At 40.3% G+C, this 22,723-nt stretch overlaps 1 protein-coding gene across 5 annotated transcripts in view; it reads left to right on the top strand.

The window, feature by feature from the left end:
* The window catches only part of APBB1IP (amyloid beta precursor protein binding family B member 1 interacting protein), a 98,747-nt gene that overhangs the window by 21,627 nt on the left and 54,397 nt on the right, over positions 1 to 22,723 (top strand). For 3 of the 5 annotated variants that reach the window (XM_067030305.1, XM_067030306.1, XM_067030308.1), the window contains 3 exons: positions 15,113 to 15,152; positions 19,843 to 19,914; positions 22,079 to 22,166. In XM_067030305.1, the coding sequence (XP_066886406.1) occupies positions 19,843 to 19,914; positions 22,079 to 22,166 (160 nt within the window). In that variant the 5' untranslated portion in view covers positions 15,113 to 15,152. The remainder of the gene's footprint in view (positions 1 to 15,112; positions 15,153 to 19,842; positions 19,915 to 22,078; positions 22,167 to 22,723) is intronic. The other 2 variants (XM_067030307.1, XM_059056684.2) reach the window with 1 other exon arrangement.

Below are 22,723 nucleotides of genomic sequence, written 5' to 3'. Positions count from 1 at the left end.
TTCATCATGTTGTACATTACATCCCTAGTACTTATTTATCTTGTAACTGGAAGTTTGTCCCTTCTGATCATGTTTATCCAATCCCCACCCCACCCCATGCCACAGTAACCACAAATCTGCTCTCTTTTTCTATGAGTTTGTTTCTTTGTTTTTGAAGTATAGTTGACCTACAACCACTATGTTAGTTCCTGGTGCACAACACAGTGAGTGGATATTTCTGTTCTATTACGAAATGACCATCACAGTGTCTGCCATTTTCTCGTTATCATTTCTAGATAGCTAACGACTGACGTTTTGGTATTTTTTTATGCACTAAAGTTTGACATAAATAGTCGTTTACCATATGTGCCTTTGCATGATACTTATTTTCTCAGAGCCTCCATTTCTTCACTTGCAAATGGGACTAATATATTTAGTAGAGCAGGTGCAAAGAGGAGGAGTATAGCAGAAGAGCATAGTATCATGCTGGACACGTAGACGGTACCATGGAGTGGTAGCTGCTATGATCATTTGCTCCACTCTCAACAGCTGCATAACAAGTCACCCCAAACTTACTGCTGCTGAACAGACAATTTTATTATGGTTACAGGTTCTGTGCATCAGGAGTTTGGACAGGCCACGGCAGGGCTAGCTGGCCTCAGCTCCATAATGTCCGTGACCTCAGCTGAGGAGACTTGAACAGCTGGGGGTGATGCAGACAGCTGGAGACTGAGCTTACCTGGAGGGTTTTTTACTCACCGGCCTGGCCCCTGGACTGGGTGGGACTGGTGGCCACAGTGTCTCCTGTGGCCCCTCCAGGTGGCTTGAGCTTCTCACAGGGTGACAGCTGGGATTCTACAAGGATTGTCTGGAGGGAGTTCTCAGAGGCCGGGGGATGGCCTGCCCTGCACACGGAGCGTCACTTCCTTAATACTGCATCCATCATAGCAGTCACAAACCAGCTAAGAGTCAAGGGGGAGGGACAGAGACCCCACATCTTGAGGGGAGAAGCATCAAAGAACGGGAAGCCACTTTAAAACCATCATCATCATTATACTGTGGATATGCTTCTTCCATATGAATAAGGAAAGGAAGTGCTTCCAAATTCCACAGGAATTGAGTGACTGTTTTCTTCAAGAGGTTATACGTTGCCCAGGACAGGAACATTAGTGGTAAAAACTGAGCTGTATTCTCCGACACCTAAGGTTAAACACCTGTTTCTTTTTCATTCCGTACCTTTAAACAATAAATAGATGCGACAATTTCTTACGCATTTTCAACGCTGAGATAATAATACAGGGCATGGGAGTGTCTTCTTTCCTTGTGTTTGACATAAAACACAAGCCGCTTTTGACTCGGCTAAAACTTTTGGTTCTCATAATCTTTGTACATCCTGTACTTGCCTGTGACTTTTTTTTTTTACCTTTACCATCTATATGTAGAGCAGTGGTTCTCAAACTTAAGTGTACAATCAAATCACATGGAAATCTTGTTAAAACACAGATTATTGGGGCTTCCCTGGTGGCTCAGTGGTTGAGGATTCACCTGCCAATGCAGGGGACACGAGTTCGAGCCCTGGTCCGGGAGGATCGCACATGCCACGGAGTGACTAAGCCTGTGCGCTACAACTACTGAAGCCCACGTGCCCTAGAGCCCGAGTGCCGCAACTACTGAGCTCACACCCCGCAACTGCTGAAGACCAAGCACCTAGAGCCTGTGCTCTGCAACAAGAGAAGCTACTGCAATGAGAAGCCCGCACTCCTCAATGAAGAGTAGCCCCTGCTCGCCGCAACTAGAGAAAGCCTGTGCACAGCAACGAAGACCCAACGCAGCCAAAAAACCGCCCCCCCCGCAGATTATTTATCCTCACCCCAGAGTTTCTGATTCAGTAATTTTGGAGTGGGGCCAAAGAATTTGCATTCCCAAGTGTCTGGGAGATGCTGTGGGGCAGGTCTGAGGACCCACACTTTGAGAACCACCGTTGCAGAGAAGGCGCAGAACCAAATCGGCCTCACTAGATGACTCAGCTCTATCAACCCGCCAGGTGCTTTCAGAGTCTGGCAATCTTCTCGTAGGATATACCTACTAACTGAACAAAGGCAATGGTGATACAACCACTCTTACCAGTTTCTGAGCATCCCATGTGTATGAGACATTTGTAAACACTTTGTATACACGTTATCTTATCTTATGTAATCCTTTACAAAAACCCAATGAAATATCCCCGTTTTACAGATTGAGAAACTGACACTATTAAGGCTAAGTTTCCCAGCATCACACCACAGTGAGGGCAGAGCGGAATCTAGGTCTTAACCCTCTCCCTTTTCTTTTAATTCATGACCTCCCCACCCCCACCAGTTACAACCGAGAATGCCCTTGGGGCCAGTTGGTGGGGAAGGGATGGGCTGAGTGGGCAGATCCTGGTCATTGGCTCAAACAGTGAGCTGTGTGCTGGTCACCCTAACCCTCCTTGATCACTGGAGCATCCAGTATGATGTGGTGGAGATCTTGAAGGGGCCTGCTTTTCTTTGAGAAGGTGACATTTAAGCTGAGATCTCAAGCACCATTTTGTAAGCTGCTGCATTCACCTGAAATCTCTCTCCTCAAACCCTAAGATGCTAAGACCCTAAGGCAGTGATTCAAAGTGGCACTTTTAAATTTTATTTTATTTATTTTTTATTTTTTAAATTTATTTTATTTTATTTATTTATTTTCCATACTATTGCAACTAATTAATTTTGTGTTCTAGGGTAAGTTACTTAAACTTCGTAAAATAGGAAAAATAATGCTAACTTCAAAGGGTTATTATAAGGATGCCATCAGCCTTCTAGGCCTTCTGGGACTAAAAGAAGGCTTCAGTTCCAACTGCTTAGTGGTATATTAAGGCTTACATTTACTGAGCACTTACTTAGAGCTAAGCCTGGCCTGTTCTATGGACTTTGCATGCATTCATTTATAGGGGTCACTTTGACCCCACACGGTAGCTGATAATCACACTTTTCAAAGATGAGAAAACTAAAACTCTGAGAGGTTAAGAAACTTGCCCAAATTTACCCAGCCAGTAAGCAGCAGTGCTGGGTTTTGAACCCTGGCCTCCTGGTTCTAGATTCTGTCCTTGTCCCTGGGGAGGGACTCAGTGGTCCCCCAGTCTCAGGCCTAGGTGAGCCCACATGTCACAAGGGAAATGTAAACAAAATAGAAGCCTCCCCCCAACACCCCACCCCAGCTACTTATGGAAGATCGTTTGGGAGAAAAATATGAGATGTTTTTGTTTTCTTTTAAGGGATGAATCATCTTGATTGTGGGGGAGTAAAAATTCAGTTCCTTTCTTGCTTCAAAACAGGAGAGTAGAAAGTATTGTCAGTGCATCTTTGATGAAGAAGAGAGAAAATTTACTAAGAGACTCAGGAAAAGAATTAGAACTGAGTTGCTGCTGGAAACTCTTAAACGTACCTCAGATTTTTCTGATATAAACTTTTTCCATGGCACGTATATTTTGGACACAAGGGGTCACGGGAATGGCCATAAATCCTTGCAAACAGAGAGAAAGCAGGGGCACCATGGGGCACACAACTGCTTGAGCTCATTAGTGCAGAGTTTACCACCCTTGACTGTTATTTTTACCGACAGCCCCAATCCTTTGGGGGTTTTGGAGGCAGGTGCAGAATATTGACCAAGACAAAAAACCAGAAACTTCCTCACCCCACAGAAAGACAACAAGAATTGGTTGATATTTCCAGTTTTATCCTTAGGCCGTGCTGCATATAATTTTTCAGCAAATGAAAATATCAGGCTCATAACATTATTTCTTGAAGGAAAGGCAAACAATCAGTTTCCAAGCAATAGAGAACTGGTTAAATGATGGTACAGCACATCCACATCAAAGATACTTGGAGCCATGAAGTTGGAAGAACTGTGAGTGACAGAGAGGAACGCATGTTACAATTGCTACCTACCGAATGGACTCACCTTCTCAGATAAGTTGGCTGTGTCGTTATCTCTCTTCCCCACTCACTTCTGAAGGGGTTCCGTTTGGTTTCCACCCTCAAGGCTTCTCCAGAGATAACCAGTGACTTCTGTGTGGTTAAAGCCAGAGGGCATTTTTCAGTTCTTATCTTGAGAACATTCAACATTGTTACACCATCCCATCGATCAGTTCGTTACCATTTTCTTTTTGGAGGTGTAAGATGCTGCACTGAATGTTCAGGGACATTTTAGGACATAAAAGTGTACAGTTGTCATCGAGTTACATATCATTTCTTCTTAGTATTACAATTATTATAAAATGGGAGTCTTCACTTCTTCACATTGAGAATCTAAAGATTCTAAGACAGGCTGAGCGTGCCAGGACAATTAGCCAAGTGTGCTGTTCGTAACCCTAGTCTGTTCCTTTCAGCCTTTAGAGTTCACAGTATAATTTTTAGGCTTATCAGAGAAAGTCATGAATTTTTTTTTAATGTTTCTTGTTGGGTTAAACACAAAGATTTATTTTTCTTTATTGTCTTAAGTATTGTTGGAATTGAAACAACTTCTCTTGAATTCCAATTACAAGTGTTTGATAGGTAGGCCTTTGGTACCTAAATGGTAATCCTTCATGATACATAAATCTGCCGCGTCAGTCTCTTTTGAGTTTGAAAATTATAATCTGAGCGCTCTGGCAATTTCTGCTGCCATGAATTGTGTGTCCTGGTCTATGAACGTCAGTCTTCGCCAGACGTTGACTTTACATTTCAGTGGTGCATCATGAAATCTTTTGAAATCTTTTAAAATGAAGATTGGGTATCCAGATTTAACCGTTGAACTGTGTGTTCTACTACCAACGCAGATAACTTAACTAAAATGACAATTAAATAAAAAGACACCTTTTCTGTTCCTCTCAGTTGGAACATACGTAGTTAAGGAAAACTACGTTATAGCTGATTCCTGTTGGCGGTAGCCAGATTTCATATTTGACTGTATGAATCATAACTTTAGAAGTATTAGAATGTCAAAATATGCTTTTGAATTGAGGAGATATGTTGCCTTTAGTTTTCCTTTTGGTTTCAGTGTTTTTTTTGAAGTTCTGCAGCAACCTGTGGATTTCTTCCGCAATATGAAACAACTCACAGAGCTGGCCATCAGTCTTAGAGTGCTGTTGTGGTAGATTCAGCCCCTGGGTGGCTATTTCCTGCTTTCTAAGCAAAGCCTGGAATGTGTGCTCTGCCTTGGGCTGTTTCCCACACCTCAGTGGACATGTCTGGTTCTCTTTACTCCAGTGATGGCCAAGATCATGACTCTTCATTCTCAGGAATCTTGAGCAGATATCGCCTCTGCACTCCTGGAAATTAAAAAGCCATCTGACACTAATATTCTCATGCTTGGGTATTTAAGAATTTTAGCAGTCCCTCAGGGGAATCTTCCTTGGGCTATAGTAAACACTGGTCTTCACTGCCAAAGCAAAGTGAAAAATTGAAGCCAAAGTGTTTTGACCTCTTCCCCTTCATCCCTTTCCACTTTCAACTTGCAGTTGGAAGAAGAGAAGATTAATGTTTTAAAATCATCCATCAAAATCTTGTGATTACCAGCTCATTTCTGCTTCAGACTGTTCGTTAAGCATGGCATCTAGACCCAGGTGGCCCCTCCTTTGCTACCTATCCTAGGGGTAGATGTCAAGGTCATGGCCAAATATGAACCCCAGCTTAGTGTTAGCTGTTCTAGAGGGGGGAGGACAGGGACATAGTATCCACCATCATGTCTTTGAAGACACAACCCAGTTCTGGAGTCTAGAAGCGGTGATGTGAAAGATCCTCCCTTTGGGATGGGGTGTGACCACGTGAAAGCCTGTTTCTGTTTGACTTTCTTTGTTGTGTGTGCCTTTTTCTCCTTTACTTTTCCTCTGTGTGTTTGAACGTGTGTCATCTCTAGGCAGATGTGCTATGAGTGTCTAAGTGTATTTTCCACCTGTATTTTTCTTTCACACACCTCTCCAGCTATGACTTCCATCTATGTGGCTTGTTTTCTGCATAAGGGAAGAGGAAGCAGTACAGTGAAAGAGACTGGACTTGAGTTTGAGTCTTGTCCTTTGTGATCTTGGGCCCGTCACTCAAACTCCAGACCACAAGCTCATCTATGAAGATGGGAGTAGTATGATCTACCTCCAAATGGTTTTTATGAGAATTAGATGAAATAATGTATCGACCCTGCCCAGGATAGATTTCTTTTTTCTTTTGCATTGTCTTTGCCTGCATCTAACATTTCATTCTCCCCTGTTCCTCTTTCTTTTTTTTTTGTTTTCCTTTGCCTTTTTTTTTTTTTTTTTCCTAATTTATTTGGGTGCTCTGGCTCTTAGTTGTGGCGCATGCATTTGTTGCCACCTGTGAGATCTTTGTTGCGGCCTGCAGGGTCTTTTTTTAGTTGCGGCATGTGGGATCTAGCTCCCTGACTAGGGATCGAACCCGGGCCCCCTGCATTGGGAGTGTGGAGTCTTAACCACTGGACTGCCAGGGAAGTCCCTGCTTTGCTTTTATTAAACTTGGGTCTCTCTGACTTAAAAGATTGGTTCTTTTTTCCCCCAACTTTTTCTTTTGAAAAGTTTCAACACTTCAACAACAACAACAAAAAAGTAAGAATAGTGCAACAGGCAGCCATATTCCCTTCACTCTGATTCACTCATTGTTTACATTTTACTGCATGTGCTTTATTTTCTTCACCATTTATCTCTCAAGAACAAAGACCTTCTCTTACATGACCACAGTAGAGTTATCACACTCAGAAAATTTAATTGATTTAATATACTTTCTGATATTCATATTCATATTCATGTAATCTTGACACAGTTTGGTGACATGGTGGGAACAAAAGTCCAGTTGGGGTATGTCTTGGTCAGTTTGAGCTGCTAAAACAAAAATGCCATAGACTGGGCAGCTTAAACCACAAACCTTTATTTCTCTCAGTTTTGGAAGCTGGGAAGTCCAAGACCAAGGCACCAGCCGATCCGGTGTCTAGTGAGGGCCCTCTTCCTGGTTTGCAATGTTCATCTTCTTGCTGTGTCCTCACATGGCAGAGAGAGAGAAGAAGCAAGCTCTCTCGTGTCTCTTCTTACAAGGGCACTAATCCCAACGTGAAGGCTCCACCCTCATGACCTGATTACCTCCCAAAGGCTCCATCAACAAATACCATCACATTGGAGACTGGGGTTGCAACATATGAATTTGGGGGGAAGGGGGTGTGGGACACAAACATTCAGCCATAGCAGGGTAAATTCAAGAGGAAATGGAGACAAGTAGGAAACAGTGAATACAGATAACTATTCATAGGAATTGTGTGTATGAAAATTAATGCCCATTCTTATTTACAAATGAGTGAATAATGTATTTTTCTATTTTTATCTCTTCAAAAACCCATAAATTACATTGTCACTTTTGTTTGATGTCACAGTAGATCCTAAATATAAAAGCAGTTCCCCATGCTTTATGTAGATGCCCAAAATAGAATAAAAAGGGAACCTAAGAAAATCCCAAGATTTTAAAATTCTCTTTTCAGCCCAAGTATATCCAAGTGACACCAGTCTACATCTTGCCTCCTAAAGATACAGAAAAGCCATCAGGACAGATGCAAGTGAGAATTGTGTTCATATGAGCTGACCTTCCCCTGTGTCACACGTGGTTTACTTTTGAATCCTGTTGAACATTTTTGGGTCTTTTTCTGCCATCTCACTTTTCACCTCTCTGGAGCTTGACTTAGCAAAATGCGTTATTACTCTGCCCCACTCCACTCTGCATTCACTCAAAAGCCAAGCAGTTTGGAAATAAGTCCATTTTAAAATCATACTTTAAAAAAATATGGTAGTCCATCTCATGTTCTGTATGTGTGTGTCTACACTGACAAATTCTAAGGTTTTTCAAACTGCTCCCTTAGGGTTTTTTAATTATTGAAAAAAAAATATGTCATTACATGATTACTCTTCCATTTGCAAATGTTTTTTCCATCAAACTTTTGCCATCACGGTACCACCTACCAAAGAATCCTATTGTCTTGGCTGTTCCTTTTGTGTGACCGTACATATACACATCTATGCTGTCCACATGAATTTCTTTTGAGATTGATTGTTGTGTTGGTTTTGTATTGTTCGTATGACCATAGTGATTATCCTGTTAACTTAATAACTGTTAGCCTAGTTCTTAAAATTTTCACTGATCTCAAGTATACTGTGCAAAGCCAGTTAAGTTGGCCCAGGAGATTTCTTCTAGTTCTTTTTTGAGTATTATTTGGTACTGTGTGTAATTGTAGAGATGTTTCTGTTTCCTGTTTTATGTTACACAGAAATTTTAGCTTCCCCCTCCCCCAAACATTGCAAGAACCTTTAACCACGTGCTGTGTTGTTCCGTGAACCACTTCCTCTTGAGGAGTGCTTTCATCGCATTTTGAAAAAAAACTACATTGAAGGAATCAGGCAAAATGCAATATTGTCTGTTATTTTCCAGTCATACTGTACGCTAGCTACTTCATAGTTTCCGCCAGCATTTGTGATCACCTGGATTCTGCACTACATATTCCATACCAAGTGTGGTTTCTGTCATCAACAGATCTTTTTAAAATTATCTCCTCTTTTGTATCTGTAGTTGCAATGTGTGGGCTGATTTTTTTTTTCCCTAGGGAAAAAAAACCACAGCCAGCTGTTTTTTTAATTTAAAAGTAATAAAAATACCTAAGCAAATTGATACTGACAGAGCCTCAGATTTTTCAACCTTCTTTCTCATGAATTCTAGTTATATTTTAACTCTGGCAATCTAGCTGTAGACTCAAAACACCACTCCACTTGCCCTGATACATGATAGTGGTACAACATGAATGAATCTTGAGGACAAATATTTCATTCCACTTACCTGAGATGACAAGAGTAGCCAGATCCATAAAGAAAGAAAGTAGGATGACAGATCCCGGGGTCTGAGGCTGGGGGCATGGGGAGATGGGGGGGTTATTATGTAATGGATATGAAGTTACGGTTAAGGAAGATGAAAAAGTTCTGGAAATGAATGGTCATGGTTGCACAACAATATGAATGTGCTTAATGTGACTGAACTGTGCACTTAAAAATTATTAAAATGGTAAATTGCACGTTATGTATATTTTACTTCAATTTTCTAAAATTTACCAAAAAAATGATGGAATGGAGGGTAAAAAAGAAGTCTCAATGCAAGGATGCAAACATTTTTCTTTGCCTTCAACATGGAAAGATATATAGTATGTAGATGAAGTCTAGATATTTAATCCGTAATACATTGATGAAGAGAAACACAATTGTAGAGGACCCACTGAGGAAAACCTTTCAAAGATTTAGTTGAGCCTAGAACAGTGTCTGGGATCAGTAAATTTATTTTTTTGGCAGAAACACTAGGAATGGGACCAAGCAATCTAGTTTTTTTGTTTTGTTTTGTTTATTTTTATTTTTGGCTGCACTGGGTCTTCGTTGCTGCCCGTGGGCTTTCTCTAGTTGTGGTGAGCAGGGCTACTCTTCCTTGCGGTGCATGGGCTGCTCATTGCGGTGGCTTCTCTTGTTGTGGAGCACGGGCTCTAGGCACGTGGGCTTCAGTAGTTGTGGCGCAGGGGCTTAGTTGCTCCATGGCATGTGGGGTCTTCCCGGACCAGGGATGAAACCCGTGTCCCCTGCATTGGCAGGCAGATTCTTAACCACTGTGCCACCAGGGAAGTCCCAGTAAGTATTTGTTGACTGACTTAAATTGTGTAACCTCAGGCAAGTTAATTAACCTCTGGGTGCCTTAGTTTCCTCATCTGTTGAATGGGGAAAATAAGTGTCCTATCTAGGTTGATTGTGAGGATAGATTTAATCAGGCAATACATGTAAAGCTCAAGAACAGTGCCTGGCACAGAGTGAGAACACCTAATAGTTATTAGATACTGTTTTTGTTATCATCAGGCAGGTAGAGAGACTGAGTAGATTCCTGTCTCTCAGCTGACAGCCACGCACAGGAGCAACAGAGCAGGGGACTTTCTTCTGGGTATATAGATGGCTGTTCTGGTGGAATTTTGAAGGCCAGTTCTAACCTGTCTGAACTTAACTGACCAACTCATTTTAATGATCAAAAAGTCAATTTTACAATCCTTTGTTGTTGCATTAAAAATTTTTTACTGACAACTATTCTATCTTTTCTTTTAATTCTTATTGCTCTAAATTTTCATTCTGTTCTTGGTACCAGTACCTCAATGCAAGTAAAGATGATGCATGACTAAAAGCACGGCTGAAAAGAAGAGCTTTGCAACCATTAAATTAGACCATCCACAGATTCATAATCTCTTAATCTGGTGCTATAGGAAAGCAGGCTTTTGACAAATAAGCACCTTATAAAAATGTAAATATGGGCTTCCCTGGTGGCGCAGTGGTTGAGAGTCCGCCTGCCGATGCAGGGGACATAGGTTCGTGCCCCGGTCCGGGAAGATCCCACATGCCACGGGGCGGCTGGGCCCGTGAGCCATGGCCGCTGAGCCTGCGCGTCCGGAGCCTGTGCTCCGCAACGGGATAGGCCACAGCGGTGAGAGGCCCGCGAACCGCACACACACACACAAAAAAGTAAATAACACAATGTTCTTCATTGTATTGATCCTGGCTGCCACTGAATACATCTCTCAGTAAAGCCAAGAATTGATCATCAAAAAGGCAAAATCTTAACCTTTTTATTTTTATGCAGAAGTTATTAGGACCGCTTTTTAAAATCATTTATTTATTTGGCTGTGCTGGGTCTTAGTTGCGGCACACGGGATCTTTGTTGTGGCACGCGGGATCTTTTAGTTGAGTTATGTGGGATCTAGTTCCCTGACCAGGGGTCGAACCTGGGCCCCCTGCATTGGGAACGCGTAGTCTTAGCCACTGGACCACCAGGGAAGTCCCAGAACCACTTTTTAAAAACCTGTATGAACAGTAGTCCTTTTGTTTTCTATTTTATGAAGAATTCTTATAAGTTTATTATTAACTATTTTATTTAATATACAAAATTGGGTTTTTATGAATATATCTTTTCTTTTTAAATGTGTCAAATAACCCCCCCCCCTTTTTTTTTTTCCTAAGAGTCATCTCTTAAGGTATTGCAGTGATGTTCCAATTTAAACAGGCGAGAGGTTAAAGGAAACTACTGGAATAGAAGAGAGGTCAGGGAGAGGATTGCAAAGAACATACAAAAGTCCAGCTATACAGACAAAGCTTGTATAACCCCTTATTTTAATACTATTATGCTCAAAATTCAGTTCCAAACAAGAAAGTATAACATATGTGTCATGAGAAAAAGATTTGAATGCGTTCATATGTGTATTCATTTTTGTTCTCACAGATTTGCAAATTTACACATAAACACGTAAAAAACCAAAATGTGACATTGGCAAATGCAAACAGGCACATATAATTTATTCTCAGTTTTGAAGCCCAGTGCAAGCCTGAGGAATACAGCTAATTCTATGTAAATAGCAAAACACATATAATATAGATTATATGTTAAAGTGATATAGGTAACCTGATTTATTACTGTGTAATTAAGCTATTCCATTTTTGTTCTAAAGTGAGGTATGAATCTCTGTTTATGGGGCTAAAATGAATTAGATATGTGAATAAAGGAATACTCAAAATAGAAGATATGATTTGTTTTTATTTATTAAATAATGGCAATTTAACCTACCCCTTGAAATGTTAAGTGACTTCAGGTTGAATTAGATAAGAAGGAAAGCCATGGATAACGTCTCTTGAGTTGCATGGTGGCTGTTACATTTTTCTCAAAGCAACAAAAACTGATTCAGTCCTAAATAGATGTGAATCCCAGTGAACCTCTGTGTTTGCCAACAAAATTTATCTGTATAAATACCAGTATTTACTCACTTGGAAAGCACTAAAAAAAAGTGAAATATTGCCATAGTGAGTGATGTTCCAGAGACCTGTAGCTGTGATTACAGCTTGGAAACAGGCTCTCTGTTTATTTGCCGTGGTAGTTAAAGGAAACGTGGGATTTGGTGACCTCCAAGGACTGTCCAGCCCCGGAATGTCACGTCTTTGCGTGCAGGGTAACAGACTCCACGTCTAGGGCACAGGAGGTGGAATGACGGTGACTAATGACTTCTTCCCACTAGTCTGGGAGGTTACCTACGCTCTCTGTGTGTTCAGCAAAGCACTTTTAAATCTAAAGATGAGCAAGAGCTAATCCTTACTTAATAAGAGCTCCCAGTTGGGAAGGAAGTTCTAACACAGTAACAAAAAGAGCGTGATCCTTGGGTTTTCCCTGGTGGCGCAGTGGTTGAGAGTCCGCCTGCCGATGCAGGGGACGCGGGTTCGTGCCCAGGTCTGGGAAGATCCCACATGCCGCGGAGCGGCTGGGCCCGTGAGCCGTGGCCGCTGGGACTGCGCGTCCAGAGCCTGCGCTCCGCTACAGGAGAGGCCACAACAGTGAGAGGCCCGCGTACCGCAAAAAAAAAGTCAACAGTTTTAAGGAAAAAAAAAAAAAGAGAGTGATCCAGTATGATGGATGCTATTATTGAGTGCTTACACTAAGTACTGTATGCTATTTTATTTAAATGTCACAACAATCCTATGAATTACATATTAATCTCTTCATTTTACAGATGAGGAAACAAACCCAGGGAGGTTAAATGCCTTATCAAGGTGGTTGTTTGGGGGGACTGGATTTACTGATAGGGTTACCAAGTACAGCGGACAGCACATCTCTCTATCAGGTATTAAGACATCCATGAAAGCTGGATTCCAAATGATCAATAGGGTTTTATGAAGGATAAGTGCCCTGAGGAGGATGTTATTTAAAGGGAATAGCACGTACCAAGACAAAGAGAATGTTTAAAATCCTGTTCGGACAATGTCAAGGGCCCTGATGGGTAAGAGTTGAACCCTGAAAAGTAGGTTGGGGCAAATTACGAAGGACTTTGAAAGACATACTGAGACTTGCACTCTCTCCACTTAATCATGATCTGTCACAGAGGATTTTCAGACAGGAGACTGGCACATTCAAATTTCTATTTCAAATTCGAAGTGATGGTGATGGGGCTTGATGGGGGATCCAGGAGCCTGCAGGCTGGATGAGCTGATGAGGGTCTCAACAGTAAGGATGAAGGAAAGGAAGCTCTCTGCAGGGGAAACCAGCAGGATTTTTTTGACTGATGGGGTGGAAAAACGGGAAGAGTCAGGGACTATGCCGGGGTTTGTAAATTAGACTAACAAATGAATAATGACCAAGAGCCAAGTTGGGGCATGTAGGAGGAGAATGCACCAGAGGGGGAAGAATGATGGAAAGGACTGTGGACTGTTGAACGGGCTGTTTTAGGCGAGCCACTCCGATAAAATGAGGTCTGCCCTGGCTCAGGTCCAAAGTCATGGCTGGAGTTGCTCGTGCAAATGGCAATGAAACCTGCATCCAAATTGAGTTAAACAGTTGAGGTTAACTTGGCCATAGATATAAACAGGTGTCCTTTTAAGCATATATATATATCAGAGTACTTAGGGTAGGCTTTTTTCCTGCCCTCTGGGGATATAACTGACATATTAAGTGTAAGGCGTACAACATAATGATGTGATGTATGTATATATTGTGAAATGTTCACCACAACAAGTTGAATTGACATATCCATCACCTGGCAGATGGACAGGTTTTTAAAATATGTGTATTTAAAGTTTATATATGAAATTTACATATGTGGAGAAGAAAAACTATCTGAAGATAAAAGCTGAGGCTTAGAAGCTTGAGCCTTGTGGAAGGACTGAGAATTTGGGAAAATTGCCCTGTCATTCAAGGAATCTGAGGCAAAATTTCAGCCTGGATCTGCAGCCTCAGCCACCCACCCCTCTCCTATCCACTCTCCACACCCTCCAAAAAAAAAAAAAAAAACCCAGCGAAATCTGTCTGATAAAGAACTATTCCAAATTATTTTTTTTTTTATTTTTAAAAATTTTTATTTATTTTCTTTGATTTTTTTTTTTTTTTTTTTTTTTTTTTTTTTTTTGCTGCATCAGGTCTTAGTTGCGGCATGTGGGGTCTTCATGGAGGCGTGCGGACCTTTCGTTGCAGCGCGGGCTTCTCCCTAGTTGTGGCATTCAGGTTTTCTCTCTCTCGTTGTGGCACCCCGGGTCCAGAGTGCGTGGGCTCTGTAGTTTGCAGCATGCAGGCTCAGTAGTTGTGGCGAGCAGGCTTTAGTTGCCCTGTGGCAGGTGGGATCTTCGTTCCCCAACCAGGGATCGAACCCACATCCCCTGCACTGAAAGGCAGATTCTTTACCGCTGGACCACCAGGGAAGTCCCTGCAAACTTTTTAAATCAACGGTTTGTTGTTCTTCCCAAGACACAAAAGGAATTCAGAAATGACATACTTACAAAAAGATGTTAATTCCACCCAGTTGCGAAGTGCACGTTGATTGTTTTGCAATCCATTGCTTCACTAAGGCTCCTCCACCCCTGCTCTTGGGGCTGTTAACCCGTACAACACTTTGAGTGCTCAGGGCTGGGCGTTTTCTTGCTCTGTTTCTCTCTTTTTAATCCTGATCTTGACCTTCCGGAAATACCAAACATGCAAATAGACACAGCCCTATTTTCTTGTGCGTGTGTATGTGTATAGGCACTGTATATATCCGCGGGACTCTTGTTCTGTCCATAAGGTTTTCTTGGAGAAGATAAATATGTAAGGTGATTTGAATGTACACATTAATACCCATTTATGTTAATAGCCCTTAACTAAATGTTTTATTATTTTCACCAAGGATACAACTCTTTTAAACTGTGATCCATTCAGTAGCATATTTACTTATGACAGGATTTACAGAATAATTTTGATGTTGACTCCTTTAAATAATTCAATATCAACACACTCTGGGGCAAAGGAATGAAAGGACAGGGGGAAAGATTTTTACCAGATGAACGCAGGGAGAGTCAGCAGAGGTCACAAGAAGATGCTGCTGTTCCAGGTTATTTCCATGTTAGGTGTATGATTCACTCTGGCAAGTCCTCAACCCGTTCTGGGTTTTTTTGTTTGTTTTTTTAATTTAATTTTTATTTTATACTGGAGTATAGTCGGTTTACAATATTGTGTTAGTTTCAGGTGTACAGCAAAGTGATTCAGTTATACATATACATATCTCCATTTCTTTTCCCATTTAGGTTACTACAGAGTGCTGAGTAGAGTTTCCTGTGCTATACGGTAGGTCCTTGTTGATTATCTGTTTCATATATAGTGGTGTTTATATGCCTCACCCCATTCTGTATCAGTGGTATATACAGGCTGAGAAGCTAAGGTCTTTGGACTCAGTGGGTATTTCTGACCCATCGATGCCACATTTCCTTTCAAGACTTCATTCTTCATCATTTAGCGCTTTTCCAAATGTAATGGTTTAAGAGAAAGCATCAAAGATAAGATTCTTATTACTAGCATCATCTTTGGTTACTTTGAGTTTATTTTAACACTGACTGGCAGTTTTGAGGTCAGCAAATAAATCTATTTTTTTCCACTCTGAAAGGATTACTTTTCTCTCATGAAAAACTTTGAAATATGTTAACACTAGTACTTACTCTTAACTTTCCCTGTTAGTAATAATTCATCTGAAGGATTCCTTTATTTTGTCACATTATTGTACTGTATAGTATTCTAAAGAAAATAAATTCACATGGGCAGTTCTGGAATTTTATAGTTTTTTTCTTCTAATTTCCTCTTATTAGAGTGAATCATCCATTATAAGATTTTGAAACCAGATTAGTTGTTTGAAGGGACACTTTTGGAAACCATGAGTACTTTGTTGACTTAAATATTTTCTTTCCTCTATTTTGTAGGTAATTTGAAGAAGGAAGAGTATGATTTAGATACTTTATAAGCAACTGGGAGGGAATTAAAACCATATGTGAATGGATCCTAGCATTGACTTCCCTCCCCAACCAGAGGCAGGGCTCACCTGCATCTCTTTTTCCTTCTCTGACTATGATAAACACTAAACCCAACAATCCACATAGAATGGCATGAACTTCTCCCATCCTTTCTTCACTGAAGCTGTTTGAATCCTTCCTACCTCTTAGACCTACACACATAGACCCACACCTGCAGTGTCTGCCTTACCTGTCACTTCTGTACCTGAGGGCTCATCTGCCTACCTTGTGTGGTTTGACCCTGAGCGCTCACTGAATGGCTTCATCAGACTCAAACACGTGCCTCCCTGTCCCCTGTGTATGTTCACCTGATTCTTTCAGGTGTGTCTGCTACTTAGAAGTGGGCTTGTCCCATCGTATCATAGACTTCTTTTGTTTGAATGAAGTCCCCTTCCTGGCCCTTCCTGGTCAACCCAGTTTTGTAGCTTCCCCATGCTCCTGCAAGATACCTCCTCCACTGGAAGCCAGATAGGAGGTTCTGGAAAATTAACAATCATAGCAATTCAAATATTCTCCCTCCAATATAAAACATGCACAACTGAAAACTTGAAATGACAATTGAATGTACTCAGGAACTATATAGCTCAGAGAGGCTTTTATGTTTCACTGGAGAGAGCCTAGAAGGAGAGCAAAGAAAGAGTTATTGTGGGGAGTAGGAAATTCAGATGGAAAATACTGTCAATCCTCATCTCATCTTCAGTGAAGGTGGTAAAGTTGTACATGGAAAAAAGAGTTGTTCCTTCTTAAAATTGGGAGAGGGGAAAACATGTTGGGAAAATGAAGCCAGAAGATTTCCTAAGTGATGTAAAGTGAAGATAACTATTGAAGATAATATGGGAAGATTGAACACTAGCTTTGCAGGGTGGATATCTGGAGGATATGCACTAATTCACCCCAGATGGTTTTTACAGCCCTCATTCCTTCTGATTTCTCAGTGTCAGTGCCATTCTGGGTGTTTACTGTTAATATCAGCCCAGCTTGTAGATCAGTTCGGAACATGGTTAAGTGCTAGATAAATGTGTTCATCGTCATCATTATCATCACCACATCTCTGTACTTTCAAGAATTGGGTTTTAAAAAAAATTATTCAAAAAAAAAAACTGGGGCTTCCCTGGTGGCGCAGTGGTTGAGAGTCCGCCTGCCGATGCAGGGGACACGGGTTCGTGCCCCGGTCCGGGAGGATCCCAAGTGCCGCGGAGCGGCTGGGCCCGTGAGCCATGGCCGCTGGGCCTGCGCGTTCGGAGCCTGTGCTTCGCAGCAGGAGAGGCCACAACAGTGAGAGGCCCGCCGCGTACCGCAAAAAAAAAAAAAATTATTCAGGTCAGTTTTAAGTAAGCAGAGTCAGTATGAGAAAGGTCTTTTATATACACATTTATAAAGAAAGAACTCCTGATTAGCTAAAGCTATTAAATATGAAAAAGTATTATTGCTCGAGTATTAGTTTGAAGTTAGGGTAAAGGGAGAACTGTAAGTTTTCAAGATAGATCTGACTTTGCCTATTTTAGCCAAATAATTTTTTTTTTTTTTTTTTTTTTTTTTCAGTATGCGGGCCTCTCACTGTTGTGGCCTCTCCCATTGCGGAGCGCAGGCTCAGTGGTCATGGCTCACGGGCCCAGCCGCTGCACGGCATGTGGGATCTTCCCGGACCGGGGCACGAACCCGTGTCCCCTGCATCGGCAGGCGGATTCTCAACCACTGCGCCACCAGGGAAGCCCCAAATAATTTTTTTATTGAAGTATGGTTGCTGTACAATATTATGTATGTTACAGGTGAACAGTATAGTGATTGACAATTTTTAAAGGTTATACTCCATTTGTAGTTACTATAATATATTAGCTATGTTCCCTGTGTTGTACAATTTAACCTTGTAGCTTGTTTTATACCTAATGGTTTGTATTTCTTAATCCCCTACCCCTATACTGCCCCTCCCCACTTCCCTCTCCACACTGGTAACCACTGGTTTGTTCTCTATATCTGTGAGTCTGCTTCTTTTTTGTTTTATTCACTAGTTTCTTGTATTTTTCAGATTCCACATATCAGTGATATCATACACTATTTGTCTTTCTCCGTCAGACTTATTTCAGTTAACATAATGCCCTCCAAGTCCATCCATGTCACTGCAAAGGTCAAAATTGCATTCTTTTTTATGACTGAGTAGTATTCCATTGTATATATGCACCACATCTTCTTTATCCATTCATCTGTTGACGGACACATAGGTTGCTTCCAAATCCTGGCAATTCAAATTATTTATTTTATTTTATTTATTTGTTTATTTATTTTGGCTGTGTTGGGTCTTCATTGCTGCATGTGGGCTTTCTCTAGTTGCAGTGAGCAGAGGCTGCTCTTCATTGTGGTGCACGGGCTTCTCATTGTGGTGGCTTCTCGTTGCGGAGCACAGGCTCTAGGCTCATGGGCTTCAGTGGTTGTGGCGCACGTGCTTAGTTGCTCTGCAGCATGTGGAATCTTCTTGGACCAGGGATCAAACCCCTGTCCCCTGCATTGGCAGGTGGATTCTTTTTTTTTTTTTTTTAATCCACTGGTTTTTTATTTTTATTTTATTTTTTTGCTGTACGCAGGCCTCTCACTGTTGTGGCCTCTCCCGTTGCGGAGCGCAGGCTCAGCGGCCACGGCTCACGGGCCCAGGCACTCCGCAGCATGTGGGATCTTCCCGGACCAGGGCATGAACCTGCGTCCCCTGCGTCGGCAGGCGGACTCGCAACCACTGTGCCACCAGGGAAGCCCCTGGCAGGTGGATTCTTAACCACTGTGTCATGAAGGAAGTCCCAAATAATTTATTTTAAATGCAAACACACAGGTGTGTGTGCAGAGATAATAGTATTATGGTTATGGTAAAAAAAAAAAAAAACCAACAACAATCTTTTAGTGCTACCTATGTACCTACGTAAAAAAGATTAGTCATGAGTTGATCATTGTTAAAGCTGGACACTGGGTACATAAAAATCATTATATTATTCTCTTTACTTTTGTATATATTTAAAAGTTTCCATATAAAATGATTAAGACACAAACACACACATACATACATATAAATATTGTTTGGCTTAAACAATACATGCTGTACTCACCAGACTTCTTAGCTTGAGCTGTAATTGGTACTAATCTTCTAGTGTTTTAGAGCATTTGGGACCCTAAGAAGTTATCTGTGGCAAACTCCTCATCTTACAGAGAAGCAGTTGAGTCCCTTTGCTAAACAACACATTACTAATTAAGCCTCATAATCATGTTTTCTAATGTCCTAATCCAGCCTTGCCAGCTATGTCAGGAGGAGAGCAACTAGTTATACCTCCCAGGGCGTTCCCACCCCACTTTATGGAAACACGTTTCCTCTCTTGGACAGTTCTTTCACTCGGTTTAAGTAGAGAAGGATTATAATGTAAAACTTGTTTTATTTCCATCTCTCATCACTTGATTGTGTGCCCATTTTAGTTCTAAGTGTTTGTCATCCTAATATTTCCAAATAAATGTGCCAAAAGATGCTCTTTCAGAGATAACTTTGTAAAGCAAGGAATCATTTGGTAAATAGTCTTACCGCTGACATATAATTTTTGTGTAGGTTTTTAAATGGAAATGAAGTTCTACATGACTCTGATGCCATCACCTGTGGCCTGAGGCTTTCTCCTTTTCCAATCAGGGTGTCCTACGGTGATGTGAATTCCTGAATGTTGTCCACTTTGTCCACTTGGCCCCAAAGAGACTAGTTCCATCTGGAAAAAGAGTCCAGTTGTTGGTCTGAGACAGTTACTAGGGTTCCGTTCAATCTTGGACCAAGCAAATTGCAGAGAGGTCAGGCATGGAATTTCAGGGTGAAATGCACCTCCCTCTCTACAACCTTCTCTTCTTAACTTACTTGCCTGTCTATGGGGCTTTTGGGGAAAAGAGAGAGATGGGACAGTTATCCGGGGATCAGACTTTTATTAGATTGTTTATAACTGGATTTCTTCCTTTTTCAGATGGGTGAGTCAAACGAAGATATAGACCAAATGTTCAGCAATTTGCTGGGAGAGATGGATCTCCTGACCCAGGTATATTCCCTTCCTTAACTTAAAAATGAGAATAAACTGGGGTTAAATGGATGTAGGCGAAGGGTATATAGTTGTCCATTGTACTATTTTTTCACCTTCTTGTTTGACATTTTTCAAAGTAAAAAACATTAAAAGAAAAAAAATGGGGTTACAGAATTTGATTTTAGTATGACAAGAGAACTATCTTTTGGAAATTGACAATATTATATATTCCTGATGTAACAGTGGTGGGGGAGAAAATAAACTTTTTTTTCCTGTTTATACCCTTCTGAGTTCAGTTAATTGAATACCTGGGTCACACATACATTCTGTTATGGCAATTTTCATGCTCATCGTGTTCAAATATTTAGCCAGTGGAGGAAGTTTCCCCAAGCAAACCTTCCACAACCATTTACCACTAAACAATTTCCCCTGCAGTTACCTTTATATAAAGCACTAAAATAAGAATCATCCAGTATTCCTCAATATGATAGGGGTCTTAAAGTTTTCTACAAAGTAAGTGAAGAATAATCTATGTTTTTTTTAAGTATTTATTTTAGGAAAAATAAATCAGTGTTAGTTAGCATCTACTTTATATTCTGTATAAAATTCAAGAAGGTTTCAATTCTATGAAAGAAGAGACAAAATCTGAGACAACAGGCTTAGAGAAAAGGGTGCTGACTAATAACCAGGGAGTGTTAGGATGGAAGCCACATTTCTATAAATCAGAGGACCTTTTTCCTCCCCCGAAGGGGGAGGGTTTAATGAACATCTGTGGTCTCTCTGTCCATTCATTCACTTCTGCTCCGTAGAGGAATGAGTATTCTGATTGGTCAGGGTCTGGGATTTTCATAGTTGAGTGTTGTTACTCTAATTCAAGAGTAAGGAGGGGGCCCTTAGAGTGTCTTGGATCTGCCTTCACTGAAGGCCTTTCTGGGTTTTGATGTTTCTTTATTGTGCTCAGGTGAGTGGGGTCACAAGGTTTGCTTGGCTAAAACTGTGATTGAAGGAGTTCCTTCCTAAAACCGGTTTCCTCTCTCTCCTTTCCCTCTCACTGTATTTTACTCAAAGCCTGTTATGTTACACATTCATGCATTCATGTTTTGTTAGAGAACTACTTCTAATTTCTGTAAGTAGCCTAGTAAATTATATTCCTGAGGAAAAAATGAGCTGGCAACCCTAATTGTGATGTTATACTTCCCAGTTATAGCATTTAAAAACCAACTAGTTAATGAATTTTCTTGTACTTTCTTTCACTAAATTTTTTTTTCTGGTATTTGACCAGTAGTTTCTCCATCCACCTCCCCCTTTCTTGGCCATTTTTGCAAGCTCATTCTGATTTTTAGAATGAATTCTGGAGTTGCAGTCACTTTTCCCTACATTTTATCCTTGATCTAACTTGATTGGGTTCATTTTTTTTAACTTCTTCTTGATTAATGGCCTTTTTTTTTCTACATATAACTGATGATAATTAATTTATTCTCAAACCTATAATAATTGGTTTCCTTAAGAAATTTAAGACATGAACAAGGATATTAGTTACCAAATCAAATTAACATCAAAGAATGTACTCATTGTCATGAAAACATTCATATTTAAGAACAGGTGAAATCACTTCTCAAACTATGGATGTAAAAATATTTTTAAATATTAGCTTTTAAATCATACAAGCAGTCGCTTTTATGAATTAGAAAATGTTACTTACAAAATTAGTAACTTACTGTGTCTTAATTTCTTTTTAACAAGTTTTATTAAATAAGAGTAACAGCATTAACATTTTACTGTGTAATAACAGATTGCATCCTGAAACAGCTCTTATCTTCAAGTGACTAAACAATTCCTTTCTTTGATGTCATAACTTAAATCCTTATGAATTGTGTGTAGTGTATGTGTCACAGTGCTTCATTCCCGGAAATTTTTTGTTGTCTCTAAAAATGAACCACCTCATTCTCATCATTTGACCTGTTTTGTTTCAAGATGTACCTTCTAGAATAATTTTTAACTTGTCATTTTCTGGAGGAAAAAAAATCACCTAAAGCATGTTCAAGTAAGAATACAGTTTTTAGAGAACATATTTAAAGAGAACATGTATAAGCAGCAAATGATTCTTTACTTAATGATTAAATTGCACTGCAAAAATATTAGTATCATGAATAACTTTGGGGGTTGGGATCCGTTTTCACAGAGTTTAGGAGTCGACACTCTCCCTCCTCCAGAAGCTAAACCGCCCAGAGCTGAATTTAACTACAGTGTGGGGTTTAAGGACTTAAACGGTGAGTATCATTTCTTTTCTTAAGTAATTTGAAATGATAACAATGACTAAAATCTGAACACAATTGTAATCTGAAGACAAAATGTAAGGAACTTGGACATCATGACAAGTATAATTTTTTTTAAACATCTTTATTGGAGTATAACTGTTTTACAATAGTGTGTTAGTTTTTCCTTTACAACAAAGTGAATCAGTTATACATATACATATGTTCCCATATCTCTTCCCTCTTGGACAAGTATAATTTTTGAAGACCTGGATTTCATTCAGATTGAGTGCTGCTGTGTTTGGATTGAACTGAGAGGCCAAGAAGATATTTTTGCCTGTAATGAAAAGGAACACTATCCTGTATTTGCTGAAAGTCTCAAAGCTTTCTAATTTTTTTTTTAAAAAACAGAGAGTTTCTTCTTACTCCTAAGCCATTACAGTAATAAGGTACAGTAGTATAAGAAAATATTAATAAGGAAATGTCCCTTCGAGGATATTAATGAACTGCCCATTTCATAATGATTGAGAATATATGAATAGATGCTTCAAAATATAATTAATATATATTTA

The sequence above is a fragment of the Kogia breviceps genome, chromosome 3 (assembly GCF_026419965.1).
Source record: "Kogia breviceps isolate mKogBre1 chromosome 3, mKogBre1 haplotype 1, whole genome shotgun sequence".
NCBI lineage: Eukaryota > Metazoa > Chordata > Mammalia > Artiodactyla > Physeteridae > Kogia > Kogia breviceps.
This window is presented reverse-complemented; position numbering and strand designations above follow the sequence as displayed.